At 52.1% G+C, this 23540-nt stretch overlaps 1 protein-coding gene across 1 annotated transcript; it reads left to right on the top strand.

The window, feature by feature from the left end:
• On the top strand, positions 1-23298 carry OTUB2 (OTU deubiquitinase, ubiquitin aldehyde binding 2). The gene is made up of 6 exons (XM_005896198.3): positions 1-157; positions 13544-13639; positions 14935-15053; positions 18278-18362; positions 18846-19040; positions 20011-23298. The coding sequence occupies exons 1-6, from the start codon at positions 155-157 to the stop codon at positions 20215-20217; spliced, it is 705 nt and encodes a 234-aa protein (XP_005896260.1). The 5' UTR covers positions 1-154; the 3' UTR covers positions 20218-23298.
• The last annotated feature ends 242 nt before the right edge of the window (positions 23299-23540 follow it).

The raw sequence follows: 23540 nt of genomic DNA on the forward strand, positions 1-23540 counted from the left end.
CGGAGCGGTCGGGTGTATTCGCCGCTCGTCCCCACGCCCTCGAGGCCCCCGCCGCCCGACCCAACGGCGGAGCCAGCCAGTGGCTCCCGCGGCGCCCTCCCGCACCGGATCGCTCCTCGCTGGGGCGGGACCTGGCCCGACGGCTCCGGTCACTATGGTCAGTGGTCTAAGGGGGAAGCGGGGAAGGAGGGGTGGGAAGGGGGCGCGGTAGGCGGGGTCGCCCCCGGGCGCATGTGCACTCGCGGGACTGGGGATCCGGCGCGAGGCTCAGCCCCCAGTGTCAAATCCGCTGCGTTCGGGCCCCCCAGGAATACCGGGGGGTCCGGGTCCTTTCTTGGAAGGCTCCCGTGGACGGTCAGCGCCGGGAACCCAACCCGGCGCCCAGGATCCCCGCCCCCAGAGCGTTCGCCCCTGGTGTCCCGTGTGCCGCTCCGACGGCGGGGACAGGGAGGCTCCAGGGCTAAGGGTCGCCTCCTTTTCGTTAGTAGCCCCGCAGTTCGCAGCTCCCGGCCGCACCCACCCGAGGGCTCAGCCATTAGAGACCTCCCCACTCCCAAGCCCCACGAGTGGACCTGGGGTTGCCACGGGTGGCCCAACATCCTCTCCGCCCTGCTTGTCAACAGAAGGTCTTTGCAGTTAGGACCCACGTGGAGAGACTGTCTCAAGTTGTGAGGCACGTGAATTAGGGGCCAGAAACGGTCCCGGAGACCCTCTGAGCCAGGCCAAACTCAGGGCTTGGGCAGGTGGGGACCCTCAGGCCCAGACAGGGAGGGGCTGGGACTGATCATGGTGGACTTGGATTCCCAGTCCAGTGCTCTTTGTATTACTGTGTGTGTGTGTTAGTTGCTCAGTCGTGTCCGACTCCTTGCAACTCCATGGACTGCAGCACGCCAAGCTCCTCTGTTCGTGGAATTCTCCCGGCAAGAATACTGGAGTGGGTTGCCATTCCCTTCTCCAGGGGATCTTCCCTACCCAGAGATCGAATCTGGGTCTCCAGCATTGCAGGCAGATTCTTTACCATCTGAGCCACCAGGAATTTTTCGTTTGTATTACTACATCAGCCCATCTTGGGGGTGAGGGGAGACAGGGGCACAGGCAATCTGCAGAGGACTAGGTGTGATGAATGCCTAAAACTGATCAACTCTGACCCCCCTGCTCCAGGGAGCCTGGAACATATAAGGACTGGTGGCTTGGCTTGTGGTCACAGCCCTGAGGGGTGATCTCACCTCCACCCCCTGGAAACCCAAGAGGCATTGGTTGGTCGCTTCCCCTCCCCAGCACTATTTTGCACATCTGTATAATGGGCTGCTGTGAGGATCACATGAGGTGATGCGCATGGGAGCTTGGTTCAGATAATTGGCTATGGCTTTCCCTCTGACAACAGAATCCTGGAAATGGGTGTGCAAAGGGGCCTGGTTCTTAGAGCCTCCTCCCTCCTAGGTTTGAGTAAGGAAATGGGTCACTGACCGCTGCGGGCTGCCGCTGGCTTGGGACACGGGTCAAAGCCTGGTCATGGTCTGACACGTTCTGAGTGTGGCGTGGGTGGCCGGGTCATCTAAGCCAGCCTGTCCTGGACAAACCAGCTGGGTGTGGCTGAGGGTTTCTGGAGCACCTGGAAACACCACTTCCTGTTTCCAGGCAGGGCCTAAGGGTTTACCTGGCTCTGCTGCTCCTGGAAGGGCACCGAGGTGTTTCTGCATTGCCCACAAGGGAGTGGCCAGGGCTGGGGTAAAAATGGGTTTAGCCACCCTGGAGCCAAGGCTGGCTTGCCTTCTAGTCACCACTGGGTAGCCGAGGGCATGGTAGGGCAGTGGGGCTGGGGCCTGATCTTCTGGCCTTCATGGTGCACAGTGAGGCCTCTGACTCCAGCCTCCCGTCTGCCCTGGACTCAGGAGAACAGAAGTTAGAGGGCAGGTAGAGTCAGAGCACCAGCCCGCGCCCTGTGACGGGTGGCGTAGTGCCTTGGAGAGGAATGAAGTGGTTAACTTGCCAAACAAGACATCTCTCTGGGAATCATGGGGAGAGGGTGGGGGCAGAGGCAGTGCATGGTGTGTTCTCGTCTGTTCATTCAGCATTTAATGAGCACCTACTGTTTGCCAGGCACCGTGCCGGGCCCACTGGTGATGTTTTTGAGTCTGTGTGGTATGGATGATGGTGAGTGTGTGTGTGGTGGGCAGAGGAGAATGCCTTTGGAACATATAGTGTTTTCTTTCTGTATCCATTTCAAAGTCACTGAGCTAGGGAAGGGTCCCAGGTAGAAGACATAGAAGCCCTTGGGAAGGCAGTGGCCTGGGTGAGGACAAGGCTTGGGGGCTGCCACGGATGGAGGTTGTAGGTAGTGAGGGGTCTCGTGCTCACTCAAAGGGCATTCAGTGAAGAGTGAGGGTCAGATGTGAACAGCAAACCCACAGGGCCCTTCTGTGCTTTGTTCTTTGGTTTTTCAAACAAGCCCCCAGTAGGGTCCCTAGTCCAGCCCCACGCTGGGCTGGGCATTGATGAGAACGACAAGGGCCTGCCCTCTTTTAGGAACTCACTGCCTGAGACAAGACAGAACTGGACACAAGCAATTCCTGAACTACCAGTCATGACCTAAGAAGCCTAAGGGCTTGGGGAGCACAGCAGGAACCCAAGCACTCTAAGGGAGAAGTGAGTGTCAAGGAAGGCCTCACAAAGGGGTCTTTTGAATGGGGTATTGAAGGATGTGTAGGAGTTTTCAGGAAGCATTTGGGGAATTGTGTATTCCAGTCAGGGTGGGACAGGCCTGGAAACATGGTTAAGAGTGGGATATTCTGGGAATGGTGAGTGGTCTGTATGGAGCAAGGAGAGATGAATCTAGAAAAACTGGGGGATTCAGAAGGTGCTATAAAGGGCTTCACATGCTGTGCCATGGGGTTTGGGTTTTATTCTGCAAATGTGGTGGTGGAGGGGACCATAACGTATTTTTGACAAATAAGAGATGGTTGATTTGGATGGTCTCTCTGGCAGTGGAGTGGACAGAGGGCCAGAAGTGGCCAGGCTGGAGTCAGAGACCAGCTTTTCCATCTATTCCCTCATCCACTCATTCTGCATTTTGGGAGCATTACTATGTGGCAGGCACTGGGGAATCTCATCATGACAGGCAAGCAAAGTCCCTACTCTCATGGAGTTGACATTCTTGTGGAGGGAGATAGACAGAAAGCAAGTCAACAAATGAACATATATGTTAGAGAACCCGCTGAAGACATAAAGCAAGTTAAGGCAGTAGGGGTTGGGGGGAGGGGCAACTTTAGACAAAATGGTCAAGGAAGGTGATTAGACATGTAAAGAGGCAGAGAATCCGCCCGTGCACAGGAACAGCATGTGCAAAGGCCCTGCGGTAGAAATGGGTGCATTTTTTGGAGGAACATAAGGAGGGTCACTGGGGCTGGAGTTCAGGAGAGTGAGGGGAGCAAGGCCAGATGACGGTTGTCATCCAAAGGTTGAGTTTTTTCCCAAGTGAAGGAAGCCACTGGAGGGACCTGGGGAAGGTCTCGCCCTCAACTGGTTCGCTTTGTGGGAGCCCATGCTGGGTGCTGTGGGTGACGGTGGGAGCGGGAGTGGGAGCCAGGAGGTCCACTGGGCAGACGCTGGTGCCACCTCCCTGGGGGCAGATGGTGGCAGCTCTGGCCAGACACAGGAGCAGAGCTGAAGCAGGAAGAGAGGAGGGGAAGAGTCCTTCCGCATCTTTGGTGTGAGTTCTATCTGGATAGGGGGGCTTTCGAAGATCTGGTGACACCTGGAGGGGATGCAGGGGTGGAGGGAGAAGGCAATTAGGGGCACAGTAATTCGGGGATCGTGGTCAGACATCCTGGTGGCTGGTGGTGTTTGAGGCTGGATCTCTAGGGAGAGGTCAGGGCGGGAGATGAAGGTCTGAGGGTCGGTTAGGAGGGTGCTAAGAGTCCAGGTGTCAGATGAGAGAGGACCAGCATCTGAATCCGGGCTGTCTGCAAGGCCAGCCAATAACTGACCTGAGACAATTGGGCCTCAGGTGTAGGGTCTTCCCTGTTTGCTGCGCTGAACAGCAGAGATGAGGCATGCGAGTGGTAGGCTGAGTAATAGCACCCCGGAGACACCCACATCCTAATCCCCAAACCCATGAATAGGGTACCTCACATGGCAGCAAGGGCTTTGCAGGTATGGTGAATTAGGGTCCTGAAATGGAGAGAGCACCCTGGATTACCCGGGAGGTCCAATGATGCGATCACAAGGATCCTTATAAGGAAGAGGCAGGAAGCTCAGAGTGAGAAGGAGGTGTGACAGTGGGTGGAAAGGATCATAAGCCAAGAAATGCAGGAAGCTTCTAGAAACTGACAAAGGTAAGGAAGTGGGTTCTCCCCTGAGCCTCCAGAAATGTAAGATAATAAATCCTGTTGTTTTAAATCGTTGTGTTTGTACTAATTGGTTACAGCAGCAGTAAGAAGCCACTTCAGAGCCCTAGGACTAGCACTCCCTAAATCTTTGGCCTCCAAATGTTTTTGATCGCTCATCAGTAAAAGTGTTCGATTATTCCATATGTTGGTACATCGTACATTATACCCTAAAGTAGACATTTAAAGCAGCATTCCCTGGAATATTACTCAGCCATAAAAAAGAATGAAATTGGGTCATTTGCAGCGATGTGAACAGACCTAGAGTCTGTCATACAGAGTGAAGTAAGTCAGAAAGAGGAAAACAAATGTTGTGTATTAACGCATATATATGGAATCTAGAAAAATGGTACTTATGAACTATTTGCAGGGCAGGGATAGAAACACAGACATAGAGAACGAACATGTGGACATGGGGTGGGGTGGGGGGGCCCTGGGAGGGTGGAGCAAATTGGGGGAATAGAAATGACATATATACGCTACCATATGTAAAACAGATAGCTAGTGGGAAGCTGCTGTTTAGCGCAGGGAGCTCCGCTCGGTGCTCTGTGATGACCTGCGGGGGGTAGGGGGGTGGGGTGGGGTGTAGGAGGGAGGGGCGATATGTATACATGTGGCTGATTCACTTTGTTGTTCAGCAGAAACTAACACAACATTGTAAAGCAACCAGACTCCAATAAAAATCAGATAAAAAGGCATTTCCTTCCAGCCCCTGCAAACAGCCCGCTATGGAGACCCCAGCGGTAGGCAGGCAAGGCCAGGTTTGGAGCCACGGGGGAGCCTCTAGAAATGATAGGGACCTTCTGAGAGGGGCGGCGGACTGCATTCTGGGTCCTGCCCCACTGGTGGTGAGGCTGCAGGCTCTGGCCCCTGCCGTGGAGGAGTTGGTAGCTTGAAGTCAGACCACGCACTGAGTTGTGGCTTCTGGGAGGCTGGGCCTGGTTAACAAGGCTGACTCACGACCCGGGGTCAGCCCTGCCAGCAGAGCAGCCTCAGAGGAAGGTCAGGCAGGCCAAGGGCCGGCCTTGCCCACCAGGCCTCAGGGTGGACCCAAGAGAGGCCCACCAGGACCTCAGAGCCTGGGCCGGGGGTGCCCACAGAGGCACCGCGGGGTATGTCATGGGTTGGGGGGGGGCGGAGATTGTAGGTAGAGGCGTGAGCCTGAGGCTTGGCTATTAAGGAGCCATCAGGAAGTGACGACAGAGCACAGCTGAGGGCCAGGTGGGCTCTCTTCGTGGAGGGGGAGAGAGCCAGAAAGGCACCAGGTCTGTGGAATACCTTTAATGTGCTGGGGGGCCAGGGTCCAGTTTCTTCCGGGATCGCTTCACTGTGTGACTTGGGGCCAACAGCTTGACCTCTCTGGGCTTTGGTTTCTACGTGTAGAACAGAGCTACCGTGAGGCTTAAGTGAGATTATCCCCAGCACCTGGCATACGGTGACCTCCCAGCAAAGGTGACGCATCAACCAGCGGGTACTCCGTGCCTGCTGGGGACCAGCAGCTGTTCTAGGACTACGGCGACAGAAGTGACAAGGACCGCGTCCGCGTGGAGCTTCGTGTCGCCTCTCCTGAAAGCTCACCGGGGCTGGCTTCCAACCCCGAGCGGTGCCTGCTCCAGGAGGGGCCCATGGAGAACTCACCGGAGGGGCAGGGGGTGGGCGTGGGTCACACGTGTTGTGGGTCAGAGCCTTAAGGTCTGTGGGCCCGAGCTGCCAGAGCCCAGTCTTTCAGCCTGGCCCCTCCCTGCCCCGCAGCTCCTTGTCACCCCATTATCTCCTGGGGGGTCCCTGGGGGCACTCTCACAGTGCTGGGCGCATGGGGTTCCCATGGGCCGGGAGGGGGCAGGCAGCAGCTGTGGGGCACGAGTTCTGACATCGCGCTGGCAGTGCGCCCTCCCTTGGGCCCTGGCGGGTCACATCTTTACCGGAAGCCTTCGGGACTTCAAATGCCGCCTCTGTGGGGCAGGATCCATGGATGAGGGTAGAGGTGGAGGGCTGGGGTCAACCTGGTTTTTCGTTGGTCTCAGGCTGGTTGAGGAACTCTTGGGGCTATGTGGACAGGTTGTAGATGTGTAGAGGCTTTGGCGAGAAAACGGAGGGAAGTAGGGGGGAACTTGCCTTCCCTCCATTTGGAGGTGGGCGGTGTCTGGACGTGGGGTGGGGATCAAGGGCAGGGTCAGCAGGACCCCAGTAGGTGGTGACGTGCTGGTTCTATAGTCTCCGAATGTAGGAGGTGAGAGGACCCCTACAAGGACTCAGATCTGGTCTGAACACCAAGCCCCCATTGTAGTGCATCTGGTTAGTTCCCGGGGTCTCTGGGGAGGAGTCAGTGATTAGAGAAACATCCTTCTCCACTTTGAAATACATTCTTCCACTTGGCAGCTCAAAACTGTTTCAGAGTAGAGGTGCTATCTGCCTGACCTAATTCATTAGCACCTGTTTGCAAATCAGCAGCTAAAGGCTAAAATCTTTTTAAGTGACCTGATGAGGTCTGACGCAACATTGTCAGGCGAGGCCAGTCCCCGTCCCATAACACCCTGGAAATTTTCGGCCATGATTTAAAAAACCACCAATTACAGTCAGCCAAGGTCAAATGCAGAGTATTGTACCTGGTTAATGGGCCAGTGAGCTGAGGCTGTTCTTCCAGCCATGTGACCAGGGCCATGCTTATGGGAAGTGGGGCGGAGGCCACCTGGGCTGACTTGAGTCACTCTGGACGTGCCAGGCGGGGACTCCCAAAGTGCCAAAGTAGAAACTCACTCACCCCTCCCAGTGGCCCTGTAAACACACCCGGGACCACGAGGGGGCGCTGGAGCCAACTCAAGGCTCCACTGCTGGGCAGGGCAACCAACCTGAGAGCCATTTGTCAAAAAGGATGGATCTTAAGTAGTATTGAGTGAAGAGAAAATGCCACGATACCTATAGAATAATTTGTTGCACATTTAAAACGCATGCTTACATAAAACAACTTGGTATTTTTAAAAGACATATTGAAAGACATAGGGAATACCTACAAAGGGTGGGGGGTGGCAGGATGGGAACAGGGAATAAAACGCCTGGGGCTGACGGTGGGTCTCTTGAACCCCAAGTGTGAGCCCCTCCCCACCCCCAAACTGCTGTTTAATGTTTTCCTTTTAAATTGACTGTTTTAAATAGCCTAAGTAAATTTGCTATTTACTTTGCAAAAATGATACGACTGTGGCGAGTGGAAAGCCTAGGTAGGCTTCCCTGGTGTGAGGCCTGTGGGTCGCCTTCCTGACCCACCTTTCACGTTCTCATTTTGACTGGCAGTTTTCTACTATCTGCAATATTGGGTTGGCCAAAAAGTTCGTTCAGGTGTTTCCATACGATGTTATAAAAACTCAAATGAAGTTTTTGGCCAACCCAGTTCTTGTCGCTCTGTATTTAGGATTCATTCTTTATACTGCTTTCCACTCTGCCAGTGACATTGTCTCAAACTGCTCATCAAATAGAACTGAGTTTGTGCTCTTCCCTCACCATATGTTGGGTATTATTGGGGGGGGGGCAGTCCAAGTGCGAGCAGTGTTCAATACAGCTGTGCTCCTTTGTCATCATCCATCATTTAAAAAGACCCAAGCCATCATTTTAAGTCAGCTGTGTGTAAAAAACAAGACTTTTTTTTTTTACTGAGGTAGGTGGGTAAATAATGGGACTTATTCTTTGGCAGTGCCAAAGACTGTCCAAGCCACTGTACAAGCTGTGCTCATTTCACACGCTAGTAAGGTTATGCTCAAAATCCTTAAGCTAGGCTTCATTGGCATAGGAACTGAGAGCTTCCAGATGTACAAGCTGGGTTTAGAAAAGGCAGAGGAACCAGAGGTCAAATTGTCAACATACACTGGACCATGGAGAAAGCAAGGGAATTCCAGAAAAAAAATCTACTTCTGTTTCATGACTATACATATATTACCCTTTAAAAAAAAAAAAAAAAGTCCTTCCCTTTTAGGCCACCACAGAGCATTGAGCAGAGTTCCCTGAGCCATACAGTAGGTTCTCATCAAGGCTACTTGTTTCAACTACACACACAAGTGGCTTTCACATTATATTTTAACATTATATTCCTGATGAAATCAGAGCCTTTCCCAGGGTGGGGGGTGAGGGTTGGAGACAGGGGTGCAGCTCCCACTGCCCTGAACCCTCATGTGAGCAGGAAAAACATGAGGCAGAGACAAGCCTGTGGGAGATTAGCTGTTAGATGTGTCCTACCCTTCCCCTGGCCCTGGGTCTTCCTTTTGCCATTAGATGACTTCTCCACCCTCTGCTGCTGCTGCTAAGTCGCTTCAGTCGTGGCCGACTCTGTGCGACCCCATAGACAGAAGCCCACCAGGCGCCCCCGTCCCTGGGATTCTCCAGGCAAGAACACTGGAGTGGGTTGCCATTTCCTTCTCCAAGGCATGAAAGTGAAAAGTGAAAGTGAAGTCGCTCAGTCGTGTCCGACTCTTAGCGACCCCATGGACTGCAGCCTACCAGGCTCTGCGGTACATGGGATTTTCCAGGCAAGAATACTGGAGTGGGGTGCCATTGCCTTCTCCGTCTCCACCCTCTGCTGCTGCTGCTGCTGCTGCTAAGTCGCTTCAGTCGTGTCCGACTCTGTGTGACGCCATAGACGGCCTCGCACCAAGCCCCCACGTCTAGAGGCCCTGATTTCTCTCTCTGGGTGGAAACTGGCCTCCACTCAGAGCTGGGCTGCGATATAAACTTTCACCAGTAGGTGGTGCTAGACGGTCTATCCTCTGTGTTTCCAGCTCCAACACCACTGAGCGACTGAACAACAAACACAGAGCTTGGTGCAGACTGGTTGGGTATAGTTGGATGAATAGAAGAAGGAATGAATGAGTGAGACAGGAAGGTCAGGAGAAGACAAAGGGAGTATGGAGCCTCCTTACAGTATGGAGGCTCATAGACTTCAGTTACTATATTCTTTTTTCTTCCAGTGTTATTGACATCCAGCACTGCGTTGAGTTTAAGGTATACAGCGCAGAGATTTGATTCACGTACATCATGCAGTGACTGCATGTTTAGCGAGCATCCCTCATCTTTGTAAAGACACAAAATTTAAAAAATAGAAAAGATTTTTGCTCTGATGAGAATGCTTAGGACTTCCTCTCTTGTGTTAGTTGCTCAGTCCATGTCTGACTCTTTGCAACCCCATGGACTGTAGGCTCCTCTGTCCGTGGAATTCTCCCGGCAAAAGTGCTGGAGTGGGGTGCCATTATACTCTCTTAAAAATGTTAATATACTACTGTTGATTATATTTATCATGTTGTACATTACGTCCCCGGTACTTATTTATCTTACAACTGGAAGTTTGTAACTGGAACCTTTTGACCACCTTCCTCCAGTTCCCTGTGACCCCACCCCTGCCTCGGGTAACCACACATCTGATCTCTGTCTCTCTGAGTTTGTTTTTGGAGTATAATTGACCTACAGCTCTATGTTAGCTCCTGTTACCCCACATGGTGATTCACTAGTTCTCTATGCTTCAAGATGATCACCATGGTAAGTTTAGTTATTGTCACTAAAGATACTACATAATTATTGAGTATACTCCACTCACTGTATACCTCATACCGTGGCTCATCTCTTCTGTTTTGTACCTCTTAATCGCACTCACCTGTTTCTCTCCTCCCCCCAACCCCCTCCCCTCTGGCAAACACCTGTTCGTTCTCTGCATCTGTGACCCTGTTTTTGTTTTGTTATGTTTGTTCATTTCTTTAGATTCCACGTTGCAAGTGGTATCATGTAATATTGCCTTTCACTATTTTAACTTCCTCAGTGTGATGGTCTCTAGGTCCACCCATGTTGGTGCAAAGAGAAATATTTCATTCTTTTTTGTGACTGAATAATTTTCCATTGCATATTATACACCACATCTTTATCCATTCATCTATTGTGGGCACTTAGATTGCTTCCACATCTTGGCTATTGTACACAGTGCTTCAGTGAACATAGGGATGCCTGTATCTTTCCTAATAAGTGCTCTTGTTTTCTTTGGATACATACCCTGAAATGGAATAACATATGATAGTTCAGTTTGAATTTGAGGAATCTCCACACTGTTTTCCTTAATGACTATCAGATCAGATCAGATCAGATCAGTCGCTCAGTCATGTCCGACTCTTTGCGACTCCATGAATCGCAGAGTGCCAGGCCTCCCTGTCCATCACCAACTCCCAGAGTTCACGGGGACTCACATCTATCGAGTCAGTGATGCCATCCAGCCATCTCATCCTCTGTCGTCCCCTTCTCCTCCTGCCCCCAATCCCTCCCAGCATCAGAGTCTTTTCCAATGAGTCAACTCTTCGCATGAGGTGGCCAAAGTACTGGAGTTTCAGCTTTAGCATCATTCCTTCCAAAGAAATCCCAGGGCTGATCTCCTTCAGAATGGACTGGTTGGACCTCCTTGCAGTCCAAGGGACTCTCAAGAGTCTTCTCCAACACCACAGTTCAAAAGCATCAATTCTTCGGCACTCAGCCTTCTTCACAGTCCAACTCTCACATCCATACATGACCACTGGAAAAACCATAGCCTTGACTAGATGAACCTTTGTTGGCAAAGTAATGTCTCTGCTTTTGAATATGCTATCTAGGTTGGTCATAACTTTCCTTCCAAGGAGTAAGCATCTTTAATTTCATGGCTGCAGTCACCATCTGTAGTGATTTTGGAGCCCAGAAAAATAAAGTCTGACGCTGTTTCCACTGTTTCCCCATCTATTTCCCATGAAGTGGTGGGACGGGATGCCATGATCTTCGTTTTCTGAATGTTGAGCTTTAAGCCAACTTTTTCACTCTCCACTTTCACTTTCATCAAGAGGCTTTTGAGTTCCTCTTCACTTTCTGCCATAAGGGTGGTGTCATCTGCATATCTGAGGTTATTGATATTTCTCCCGGCAATCTTGATTCCAGTTTGTGTTTCTTCCAGTCCAGCATTTCTCATGATGTACTCTACATATAAGTTAAATAAACAGGGTGACAATATACAGCCTTGACGAACTCCTTTTCCTATTTGGAACCAGTCTGTTGTTCCATGTCCAGTTCTAACTGTTGCTTCCTGACCTGCATACAAATTTCTCAAGAGGCAGATCAAGTGGTCTGGTATTCCCATCTCTCAGCATTTTCCACAGTTTATTGTGATCCACACAGTCAAAGGCTTTGGCATAGTCAATAAAGCAGAAATAGATGTTTTTCTGGAACTCTCTTGCTTTTTCTATGATCCAGCAGATGTTGGCAATTTGATCTCTGGTTCCTCTGCCTTTTCTAAAATCAGTTTGAACATCAGGAAGTTCACGGTTCACATATTGCTGAAGCCTAGCTTGGAGAATTTTGAGCATTACTTTACTAGCGTGTGAGATGAGTGCAATTGTGCGGTAGTTTGAGCATTCTTTGGCATTGCCTTTCTTTGGGACTGGAATGAAAACTGACCTTTTCCAGTCCTGTGGCCACTGCTGAGTTTTCCACATTTGCTGGCATATTGAGTGCAGCACTTTCACAGCATCATCTTTCAGGATTTGAAATAGCTTAACTGGAATTCCATCACCTCCACTAGCTTTGTTTGTAGTGATGCTTTCTAAGGCCCACTTGACTTCACATTCCAGGATGTCTGTGACTATACCAGTTTATACTTCCATCAGCAGTGCACCCAGGGTTCCCTTTTCCTCACATTCTCACCAACCTTGTTAGAAAGTGAAAGTTGCTCAGTTGTGTCCAACTTTTTGCGACCCCGTGGACTGTACGGTCCGTGGAATTCTCCAGGCCAGGATACTGGAGTGGGTAGCCATTCCCTTCTTCGAGGGATCTTCTCAACCCAGGGATCTAACCCAGGTCTCCTGCATTGCAGGAAGATTCTATACCAGCTGAGCCACAAGGGAAGCCCCACCAACCTTGTCATTTGTTGTCTTTTTGATAACAGCCATTCTAACAGAGGTGAGGTGATACCTCATTGTGGTTTTGATTCCCTGATGGTTATCGGTGTTGAAAATCTTCTCATGGACCTGTTGGCCATCCATGTCTTCTTTTGAAAAATATCTGTGCAGATCCTCTGCCCATTTTTTAATTGGGTTGTTTGTATCTTTGATGTTGAGTTGTATGAATTCTTTATATATTTTGGATATTAACTCCTTATTCAGATATATCATTTCCAAATATCTTCTCCTTTTCAGTAAGTGGCCTTTTCCTTTTGTTGAAAGTTTCTTTGCTGTGCAAAAGCTTTTTTTTCTAAACAGGAATATTCATCGTAACTTTATTCATAATAGCCCCAAAGTGGAAACAACCCCAAAATCCATCAACTGACAAATGGAACAAAATATGGTATACTCATACCATAGAATATTATCTGACAACAAAAAGGAAAAAAGTACTGCTACGTGCTACAACATGGATGCATCTTAAATACATTATGTTAAGTGAAAGAAATCAGTCATAGAAGACCAATCGTATGATTCCATTTGTATGAAATGTTCAGAAGAGGCAAGTTTACACAGACAGGAAATAGATTCCTGGATGAAAAGCTTTTTGTTTTAATGTAGTTCCATGTGTTTGTTTCTGTTTGAGTTTTCCCTGCCTGAGGAGACAGATCCCCCAAAAATACGACCAAGACCAACGTCAAACAGCATACTGCCTATGGTTTCCTCTAGAAGTTTAATGGTTTCGGGTGTTGCATTTAAGTCTTTAAACCATGCTGCATTTATTTTTGTGCACTGATGTATTACAGTCTATAAAATGAGTCAGTTCAGAAATTACAAGATGAGGGACTTCCCCGGTGGTCCCGGGGCTAAGACTCTGCACTGCCAATGCCAGCGTTCCACGTTCGATCCCTGGTCAGGAAACTAGACCCCAAGTACCACAACTAAGAGTTCGCATGTTGCAACTGAGACCCAGCCCAACCAACTAAATAAATATTTCCAAACAATTTAAAACAAAAGGACTTACAAGATGATACGCCTCTCACGATGGGGCTGACCCTGACTCCTGCCGGGGAGCCTGGCTTCTGGGCTGCCAGTCACATACTCGCAGGTGCTTCTGTCCAGGGAAGGCAACATTCACTGCGTCCTGCAACCAGCAGGTCGTGGGCTTTCTATTGATGAAAGTCCTGCGGTTGCTTTTGAAATGGTCACAGCTTTGCTCCTTTTTCTGTCTTTCAGAGTGAAACATCTTTCAACCTAATATCAGAAAAATGTGACATTCTATCAATTCTTCGGGATCATCCTGAAAACAGGATCTACCAGAGGAAAATCCAGGTAAGGCAGAGGGTCAGGAGGAGGGGAGCCTAGATGAAATGGGCTGGAGTTGGGAGCAGAGACAAAGGTACCACTTTGAAGGTAAAAAGGCTTTGCGTTTGGACCAGGTTCCTGGACAAATTAGAGGGCTCCCAGAATAATGCAATGTTGGACGCATTTACCTTAGTGAGAAATCCTTTAGTTGCAACAACAACAACAACAAAAAAACCCAGCAGTTTTTGACCTCATTACAGCATTGCAAGGTCAGAACTTTTATTACCCACATTTCACAGCTGAGGGAACCAAGTTACAGAAATTAAATGGCTGGCCCATGATTCTACCGCACATGCGTGGAGGAGCTGGCATTTGGGCCAGGCAGCCTGAGCTCATAAAAGTAGTATTTGTAACCACTCTGTGAGCAGCTCTGTGGTGAGAAGGCCCACTCTGGCTGGACTCTGACAAAGGGCAGATGGCTGAAGGATGCAGGAACGGTCACAGGACTAGGAGGAATCTGGGTGTGCCCCTACTGCCCTCTGGTCACCTGCACTTGGGCAGGACTGTCTCCTGTGGCCGCCGGGAGCCCTTCCTGGGGCAGGAGTGAGAGCTGGGCTGCATATCTCAGCCTTTGGGAGATGAGCTGGCTTTCCAGGGAGTACACCCCTCCCTACAGCCTGCCTCTGGGGAGCCGTCAGCACCACCCTGGTGGGAGCAGGGACTCCCTGACCCCTTGGAAACCACACTGGGCCATCAGAATCCTGACTTGTAGGCAGGCCCGGGAGGCAGCCGGGGCGGAAGCTGACAGCTCAGAGCAGAACTGGAGGGGGTGCCGTGGGGACGCCACACCTCTTTTGGAGGACTGGCCAGACTGCTTGGCGATGTCCGGGGAGGCCTTTCCTACTGCCTGTGCAGCCCCTGGCCCACCTCACAGCCACATGCACCCTCGCTGCCCCCACCAGGCACACCACTTCCCTCGGTGCCATTCCTCCAGGAAGTCTTCCTGGACTGCTGAAGTCTGGTGTAGATGCCACTGCTCCGCCCCCCGGTGCATCCCCTGTCTTCCTGTGACAGTCGTCTAGCTGTCCATCGTCCCCCTAGCCTGTAGGCTCTTCAGAGCGGGGCATGGCTCCCCGTTCACAGTGCCTCAGGCAGGTCGCACTCCACGTATTTTTATTTTTGTGGGATGAGAGTTGGGACACCGTGGAGGGCCTCCAGTCTGAGAGCAGATGTTGCGTGGGGGAGGCGGGACCCCACCCCTGACAGGACTTTGACGGGGGTGCCATTGGTACGGACGCCCACATTTCCTCTGTCCTCCGCAGGAACTCAGCAAAAGGTTCACCGCCATCCGCAAGACCAAGGGGGATGGGAACTGCTTCTACCGGGCCTTGGGCTACTCCTACCTGGAGTCTCTGCTGGGCAAGAGCAGGGAGATCCTCAAGTGAGTGCTGTGTGAGGGATGCTGGGCAGGCTATGTTTCTGCTGCGTCGATCAGCCCTGAACCTCCCTGAGGGTTTGACCTCAGTGCAGCCTGCTTAGCCCAGGGAATGAGGGGCGGCGTTGACATTGAGGGGATGCCCAGCGGCCCTCGTGGTGGAAATGAGAGCAGCCAAGGGGCCGGCTGGGGATGGGACAAATGACCTAGTGGGCACTTTCAACTCTCTGATCTGAGTGTGCCTGGGTGAAGTGAGTTTTGCCTTGGGTGCGTTCTTGAAGCCTCATTCCAAGGAGAAAACAAAGAAGCATTGCCCGTTGTTCTGGCTCGCTTCAGCTGACCTTGGATGTGAGTGTGTGTAACCCAGGCGTCTACCTGGTCAGCCTGGATCTGGAGTCGATGCCGTCCTAGGCCCCTCTGTCCTGCAGCTGGGACATGATCCTCCCTTTGACCCCTGGGGTTCGGCTTAGTTCGGGGCTTCTCAGACGTCAGCATTTGTGCAGACCCCCTGGGATCTTTTTCAGATGCAGATTCCAGTTCTGTGGGGCTGGGGCCGGGGACTCTGCATTTCTCACAGGTTCCCGGAGAAGCTGCCGCTGCTGCTGGGTAACAAGGAGTAGTAGCAAGATGCTGAGACCCGCTTCCTTAACCTTGGAAGTCTCACAGCCCTTAGAGGATTGATGAAGATCTCAGGCTTCATCAGATGCCCTCCTGCACACACACCAGGGAAGAGTGCAGAGTGGCCACGGGTCACAGAGCACATGGGGTTGATTCGTGCATCCTGGTGCCAGAACTCCTCTGCTGAGCGGGTTTCTACTCTACCCTCCTTCTGGGGCACCCTTGCTCCCTGCAGCCATCACCCAAGTGGGTGCCACATGCCGACTGTGTTGTGGGCCCCGGGGATGCAGCAGCAAACAGGAGAGACAAAGCGCTCTGCCTGTCGAGCTCGCATCCTAACTGGGAACGAGGGACAGTAGATACGGACAGAACTTGCTGTGTCAGATGGTGGGAAGCGTTGTGGGAAAAAAATCAGGCAGGAAAGGCAGCCAGGTTGTCCAGGGCTAGGGGCTACAGTTTTAAGTAGGGGTTGGAGACATAGCGGGGGCCGGTGGGGTAGGGCCTCATGGGCCTCGTGGACCTCGGATGTTGGCCTGAATGAGATAGAGCCACAGAGGGTTTGGCAGAGCAAAAGGCCTGACGTGCAGGCTGCTGTGTGCAGGAAAAACCAGGCTTACGCACAAATGATGGCGTCTGAGAGCAGCAAGGGGTGTGATCTTGAAGAGCCCAGAGGAGAGGTCGTAGAGGTGGCCTGATCGAGTGGAGGTGACACCACAGGATCCACTCATGGCTGGAGTGGGGTGTGTAGCGGAGAGTTGAGGCTGAGTGCTGGGCGTTTGCCCTGAGTTATCAGGACTGAGAAGCCCTTGCCACACAGGGAGGCTGGGGGAGATCAGGAGCTCCAGGTTGCCAAGTCTGAAATGCCTGGGAGCCATCCAGGTGGGGTCCAGTGGGAAGTACCAGGCTGGTGTCATCCCATTTTACAGATGAGTAAACTGAGCCTTGGATAGGTTACATGACTTGCGCAAGAGGGGACCTGCGCTGCAAGTTTGGACACCGTCCTCCTTCCCCTCCCTCACCTCATCCGGGCGGGAGTCCTGCCCTGACTGTTGGCCCCCACTAGACTGGGCCCTTGTGTCTCTGTGACCCCAGGGCTGGCACTGTGAGGCCCGCAGGCACTGGTGAGGAATGAGCGTGGGGATGCGATGGGCACGTAGCCGGGGATGGGAGGGTGTGCAGGCAAGAGAGCTGGGAGCCGAGCTGTGCATGTCGGCCTCACGGGAACAGTGGCCAGAGAGGCCTTCACAGCCTGCCATGGAGACCTGTCCCCATCACCCACCCTGCACAGAAGGGGAGCCTTATAAAGCCAGAGAGCGACTTAGCAGCGGGGCTGCAGCCCCCCGCTCCACACTCCTTCCCACACTTGCCCTGGCCAAAATGGGCTTAGAGACACCGGCCCAGCCAGGGGCAGGCTGCCTTTCAGCAAAAGTAAAAGTGCCTCACCTTCCAGATTATGAGATGATTTGGCTTCAGACCAGCCTCTTCTCCCCTCGCCCTCCCACCGGGCACCTACACCTCCCAGGCCTTTCTCCTTGTGCCTTGAGTCCCTCATGAAAACCCCTGCTGCGTCCTCACTGGAGCCTGGGCTCCCCTCCCAGGGGCTGGACTGCAGTTAGGCCCGAGCCAGCTGGTCCCCCTGAGCCTCTCCACTCGGCCCTTCTGTGTGGAAGGTGTTCCCTCCTGTGGACCAGTCCCTTGGACTGTGTTTCGTCTCTGCTGCTGAACTCTGTCTCCTGGGGCAGCTCCTCGCTGTCCCTGGGGGTGAGGACAGGTCTCAGAAGGGGCTGTGCCTGTTGGCGGTCTGCAGCGGGAGCAGTGACAAGAGGTGGGGTCTCTGGACCAGATCTTGCGGTAGGTCAGTGCTGGCAAAGGTTTAATGGCCATTTGGCTGGGAGACCTGACCTGTGGTGTGAGTTGATTTCTGTGGTCTAAATCCTCTTGTCATGATTTTTTTTTTCAAGCTACCATCATGGGTTCACTGAACAGGGAGTTGGGAAGATGTATGCAACATACCCTATAGTCCAGATTGTATTTCCACCGTCCACACACAACAGACAAAGATAACCTCACGAGCACAGATGATACTCTTGTTTTTTTTAAAAAAACAATGTTTTTTACATTCAGCCCATCTCTGAGAAGAGCAGGCCTGGCCGAGGGGACAGTGGATGTCAAGGGGTGAAGATGCGAAGGGAGAGTGGCTGTAGGGCATGAGGGAGGCTGTGGACTAGACTGGAGATGTGGCTGGTGAGCTCAGCAGGGGCCCTTCCGGGACCCCGGTGCTGAGAAGCTGTGACCTGAGGGAGAAGGCTGCGGCAGGTCACTCTTACAGTCCCTGTGGAGTGGGGACCAGGAGGGAGGGGAGGCTGGGCGTTGCCAGGCCAGAGATGGTATTGATGCCCCAGGAACCACGGGACAGTCAAGAGACCTTCGGAAGATAGAATCAGTATATTTTGGAATGGGTGGTACCTCAATTTCCTCATCTGTGAAATGGGTCTACGACCCACCTCCAGTGACTCTCAGGTGTGTGGTGGCAGAGTGGGGAGTGAGAGGACAGCTGATTGTCACAGCAGCGCCCCCTGCCTTTCCCTGAAAGCACTGGCTTTCTCCTTCAGATTCAAAGAGCGTGTACTGCAGACCCCCAACGACCTCCTGGTGGCTGGCTTCGAGGAGCACACGTTCCGAAACTTCTTCAACGCTGTGAGTTAACCCTGGGCATGACAGCTGAGGGACTCAGCTTTTCTCAGGGCTGGCAGAGCAGACAGAAGACTGAGGGTTGCCTCCAGCTTGTGGGGACATGAGGGGCCAGGGAGCCCAAGGCCCTGCCCTTCCTCTGGGAGGAGGCACCTCCTTTGGAACGGTAGCTGTCAGGCTGGAAACTTCCCCCAGCCTCCCCACCTCACCCCCCTGACCCCACTAGTGAGGGCGGTGCGGGGCTGGAGGACTCTCACTTCTGAATCTGTATGTAAGAATCGCAGTCACGGCAGTGAGGAGGGGAGACTTGGGGCCAAGGGACTCACTACAGAGTGTCTCTAACCCTATCACTTAGCTTTGGTGAGATCTCTGATGGATTGATTCTGGTGCCTCAACTTGAGGATTTCAAAGTGGAAATTTCATGGAGCCAGGCTCGTGGAGGGAGGGGCAGGGCTTGCCTGGCCCCCAGCTGAGGGCCCGGGGGTACAGTTTTACAGCGTGGTAGAGCTGGTGGAGAAGGATGGCTCCGTGTCCAGCCTGCTGAAGGTATTCAACGACCAGAGCTTCTCGGACCGAATCGTGCAGTTCCTGCGCCTGCTGACCTCCGCCTTCATCAGGAACCGTGCAGATTTCTTCCGACATTTCATCGACGAGGAGATGGACATCAAAGACTTCTGCGCTCATGTAGGTCCTCGGGGTCCCGGCTTGGGATGTGGCCTCCAACCCTGGGCTCTGCTCTCATCCCTCTCTCCTTAGGAGACCTTAACACCGACATTCCCTAACCAGGGGGCTGGGGTGTCACGTCTACATGGCAATTCAGAGCATTAGATTAGATTAGAAAACTGAACAGGTTGTCCTTGAGCTGCCTGAGCTGTGTGGCTTTGGGCAAGTCGCTTTCCCTCTCTGAGCCTCAGATTGTCTCATGAAAGGGCCTTTGGACTGGACTGTTTACAAAATGACAGAGTAGCAACCCCATAGTCATCTTTGCTCCAGGACATGTTTTATGATGTGTGGTGTTTACCTGAAAGGACTGCCAACCATTTAAACGTTGTGCAGTTTTTATATGGATGTCTGGATTTCTCTGGAAAAATCAGAAGATCCAGCTCCCCAGGCTTTATTCTTGCCTGGCAACAATCAGCAGGAGCTAAGTGGCAGCTGCCTGAGTTACTGGGACTCACTAACCAGCTTGTCACCATCTCTGCCTGTCTCCACTGACTCGCTCACTTGCTTGCCCAGCCCTCTTTAAGCACGTAAGCTTGAAATCCCTTTATGATAGAGTCCCCTTCTGCTCTGAGGTTCCTTATACATTAGAAAGCCCAAGCTGAAAAACTCCTGCTCTCCTCTCCAGATTCTTCAAAGTGGTGTGTTCTTCTGACATACGACATACAACGAGGGGACCAGAATCAAAAAGATCTAGATTCAAACCTTTTAATTCTGGTGATTTCTATCTGTTCCTTCCTCACTGAGCCTGCGTTTCCTTCTCTAGAAAATGCGTGTGTCGACATCTGCCTCAAGGCCTGTTGTGGAAACCATTGCACAGTTGCAGAGGTTTTGAGCTCTGCAACTGGGCAAAAAGCCAGGGTGGGACCTCTCACCTGTCCTCTGCTGGGCATGCATCCTCAACTGGGTTGTTTTCTCCTTGTGGCTTTTGCAGGAAGTGGAGCCCATGGCTATGGAGTGTGACCACATCCAGATCACGGCCCTGTCCCAGGCCCTGAACATCGCCCTGCAGGTGGAGTACGTGGACGAGATGGACACGGCCCTGAACCACCACGTGTTCCCCGAGGCTGCCACCCCCTCCGTGTACCTGCTCTATAAAACATCCCACTACAACATCCTTTATGCAGCCGATAAACATTGATTAATTTTAGGCCATGCAGTGGAGCCTGTCACCTAACGGGACTGCATTCTGAATGGACATTACGGCTTTTCAGTTTTTTAAGCGATATAGACTATAGTTAGAGAACGTTGCCGCCTTTGGGGCAAAGGCACTGGGAATAAGGCCTACTCACTATGGACTGTTGGTAACTTGGTGATAATATTTTTAATATTTATTTTCATGGAGGATCTAATGTTTTATAACTCTGGGCAAGGATGCCAGACTGGCTCTACCTCCAGTTCTGAGACATTGCATAGGTCACTACCCATCTCTGGGTCCAAATCTCCATCTGGAGGAGGTTCCTGCCAGTGCTGACATTCTGTTGTTGGGTAAAAAAATGTCCTTTGGTTTATTTTCCCTGGAGGCAGTGCCTCTCTGCAGTGGAGGAAAAGCTCAAGCTCAAGGTCTTACCAGTTCTATAAAAAATCAAGTCCAGTCAGCTGCTGGAGTGCATGTGGGATGCTGAACTGAGGCCAACTTGGAGATCTCCAGTGTACTTCGAAACATTCACGATGGAGTGCTTTCTCACCCCGAACTTGAGGAACAAGACTTTAATACCAAAGTCTAGAAAGGGGCCTGTGGCCATCAGCATGAAGCCCAAGTTGTCGGGCCCCTTACCTCCCTCAGGGCCAGGACTGCCTGCCTTCTGGAGGGCAGCCCTGCAGGGTTCTGCCACCAGCCCCACCTGGACAGACACTGAGAAAGACGAGAGTCCTGGAGGACCAAGAAGCTGTCTCGTCATCCCTAACACACCTTGGAAGTAGGATCTAGCGATGCAGCCAGGTGGAGGCACTGACCAGCACATGCAACCAGACTCCAGCCGAGCAGAGCAGACAAGCCTTTTGAGGCTGTCTTTGGCTTCTTTCTCCCTTCCCTCTTACGGGCTGGCTAGAGGTTAGGTGGGAAAGACGGAGATGAGCAGGTGTTAGTGTGGGAGACCACCACTGTGGGAGCTGCCGGGGAGCCAAGAGCCCTGGCTCCTGCCAGCCTCCTCATTCATCCATCTGGACTTGGCCCTTAATAACCTGCTCACCTTGCTGCCTCAGGATCTCAAGGAGCCCTGGCTGGGCCACGGCCACTGCCAGCAAGCTGTCTTCCCCTCTGGGAAGAAAGGGAGAATGCAGGGGTGTGGAATTGCCTTCCTTAATCGAAGGCCTTCAAAGGTTCCAATCTGCAGGGATTTATTCGAATCTACTGGTGCTTCAGTGTCAGACTGCAGTGTCTGCTGACAGCCAAGACTGTGCCAGGGCTGGGTAACAGACTGCTCCTAGTCCCTGTATACAAAGGGCACTCTTGCGTCCATTTTCTGCCTTTGGGAAGACCAGTGTCAGGGTGCTCTTAATCGCAGGCAGGGGCCCAGGTTCCCGTACTGCCCTGGGCTGGAATGTGGACCCACGAGCTCAAGCTAAGTGATTGTCCCTTCTTCACAGGAATGTAAATCTGATCCTGATCTCTGAATTGGTGCAGGGTTCCCCCTCCCTGCCTCTCCCACCTTGGCCTGGGGAGGAGTACACTGTGACAAGTACACTGTCAGAGTGGGCTAACACGTTACATGGTTTGTGAATGTCATGATCCCTGTTTCCAAACTGAAGGACACCGAGCTCAATCTCGGCTGCTCTGAGCCATCATGAGAGGTGTCCTGGGTCTCGGGCCGGGCTGTCAGGCACAGTATAATCAGCAGTGGCTGCTCCCTAACTGCATTTCTAGTTTGTGCAGCATTCACAAAAGTGAAGCTTTCTCTTCAGCAGAAGGCTGGAGAAATTCCCTTCGGGGTGTGTCTGTGCCTTTCCAGGCCTGCCAGTGCTCTTGTGGGTGGCGGGGGGTGGGGGGGGGACCCTCTTCCCAGGAGAGATGCTATCAGTTTAGAATCAGAGCACCCGAGAGAGGCAGGCTGTTGTCATGACCTTGCCCTCTGCTCTCCCATTTTTCACAAAACCACTGGCCTAACCCAAAGCACCGCTCTCTTCCCTTCACATCTGCCCTCAGATCTTGCTTCTGAAGGGAAAGCGCTGTGGAGGAAAGGAGTGGCAGAATTCAGAGGAACTCTAAGGAACACAAAATTAAGAAATCCACTCATCCACGTACATTACCCTGCTTGGCTACAGCAGCCAGTCATGCCGGAGATCCCACTTCCTGGGTAATGCACCCATCCCATGATGCCTTCTCTTTGCAGACCAAAAGCTGGAAGGAAAGTTGTTTTGAGAGTTTGTCTTTACAACTGCATATGTGTTACCTTCCTTCCGAAGGGAACTTTATAAATCAGTGTGACTATTTAGCAACAGAGTTGTCCTCGCTTTTGGTTCCTACTTTAAGCACAAAGTGGCTCTGGAGCCAGATTGCCTGGGTTCGAAATCTCGACTTTGTCACTAACTAGTTATATGACCTTAGCCAAGTCACTTCACTCCCCGAGTTCCAATTCCCACACTGGTGAAATGGAGACAATTACCAACATATCACAGAATTATTGGTTCAAGTGAAACAAGATTATGTGTGAAAATAATCACGTGACCTGACGTGTAGTGGGTGCCCTACAATTGGGATGCTTCCCCCGCAGACCCTTCCCAATGGGACATGGCAGAACACCCCAAGACGGGGAAAAGCCACCTTGGCGGTGGCTCTGCAGTTTCCCAGGCAGAGGGAAGTCATCAAAGGACCACACACACTGCCATGCTGAGCGGAGGCAGGGGCACGGGCTGTGGCTCCGAGAGTGGGTCCCCAGGGGCCCCTGGTTCTGTGGGAGGTAGGCCAGGCCCTACAGCTTCCTCGGCAATTGATTAAAAACATTTTTCTAGTATTAAAATGGTTTCCATAACAACTTTTGGTCCTGGCTTCTTAATAGTCGGTACCTGGCCCGCACCAAAGAGCAACACTGCTGTCCCATGGGGCTTGTCTGTGTGAGTGGATCAGCAGGGGCCATAGTGTCTTCGTTGAGTGAAAGGTCCAGCCGCTCAGGAAGTTCTGTCCTTGGGCTGGGCTGTAAGTGCCAAAGGAACCACAGGCCTCGCCAGAGCTTTACCTCATTGGGTCAGAGAGCAAAACTGCCTTGGAGCCTGGCCCTATCTTTTAAAACCCAGCTCTTTACCATGTTACCCCACCACAAAAGAATCTGCTGTTAGGGGGCAAGGACAGGATGTCAAAGGACATCAGTGGGTCTGTTTGGCCTGTGACGAGTGTCCTCAGGCCTCTCAAGGCTCAGGAGCTGCTGAGGGACCTTGAGTCTGCTTGTACCTCCACTGCTCTCATCTGGAAAATGGGAGAGCCTCTGCCGTCCTGACAGCTGTCACTCAGAAGCTGACTTCACAGTC

The sequence above is a fragment of the Bos mutus genome, chromosome 21 (genome assembly GCF_027580195.1).
Source record: "Bos mutus isolate GX-2022 chromosome 21, NWIPB_WYAK_1.1, whole genome shotgun sequence".
Taxonomy (NCBI): Eukaryota; Metazoa; Chordata; class Mammalia; order Artiodactyla; family Bovidae; genus Bos; species Bos mutus.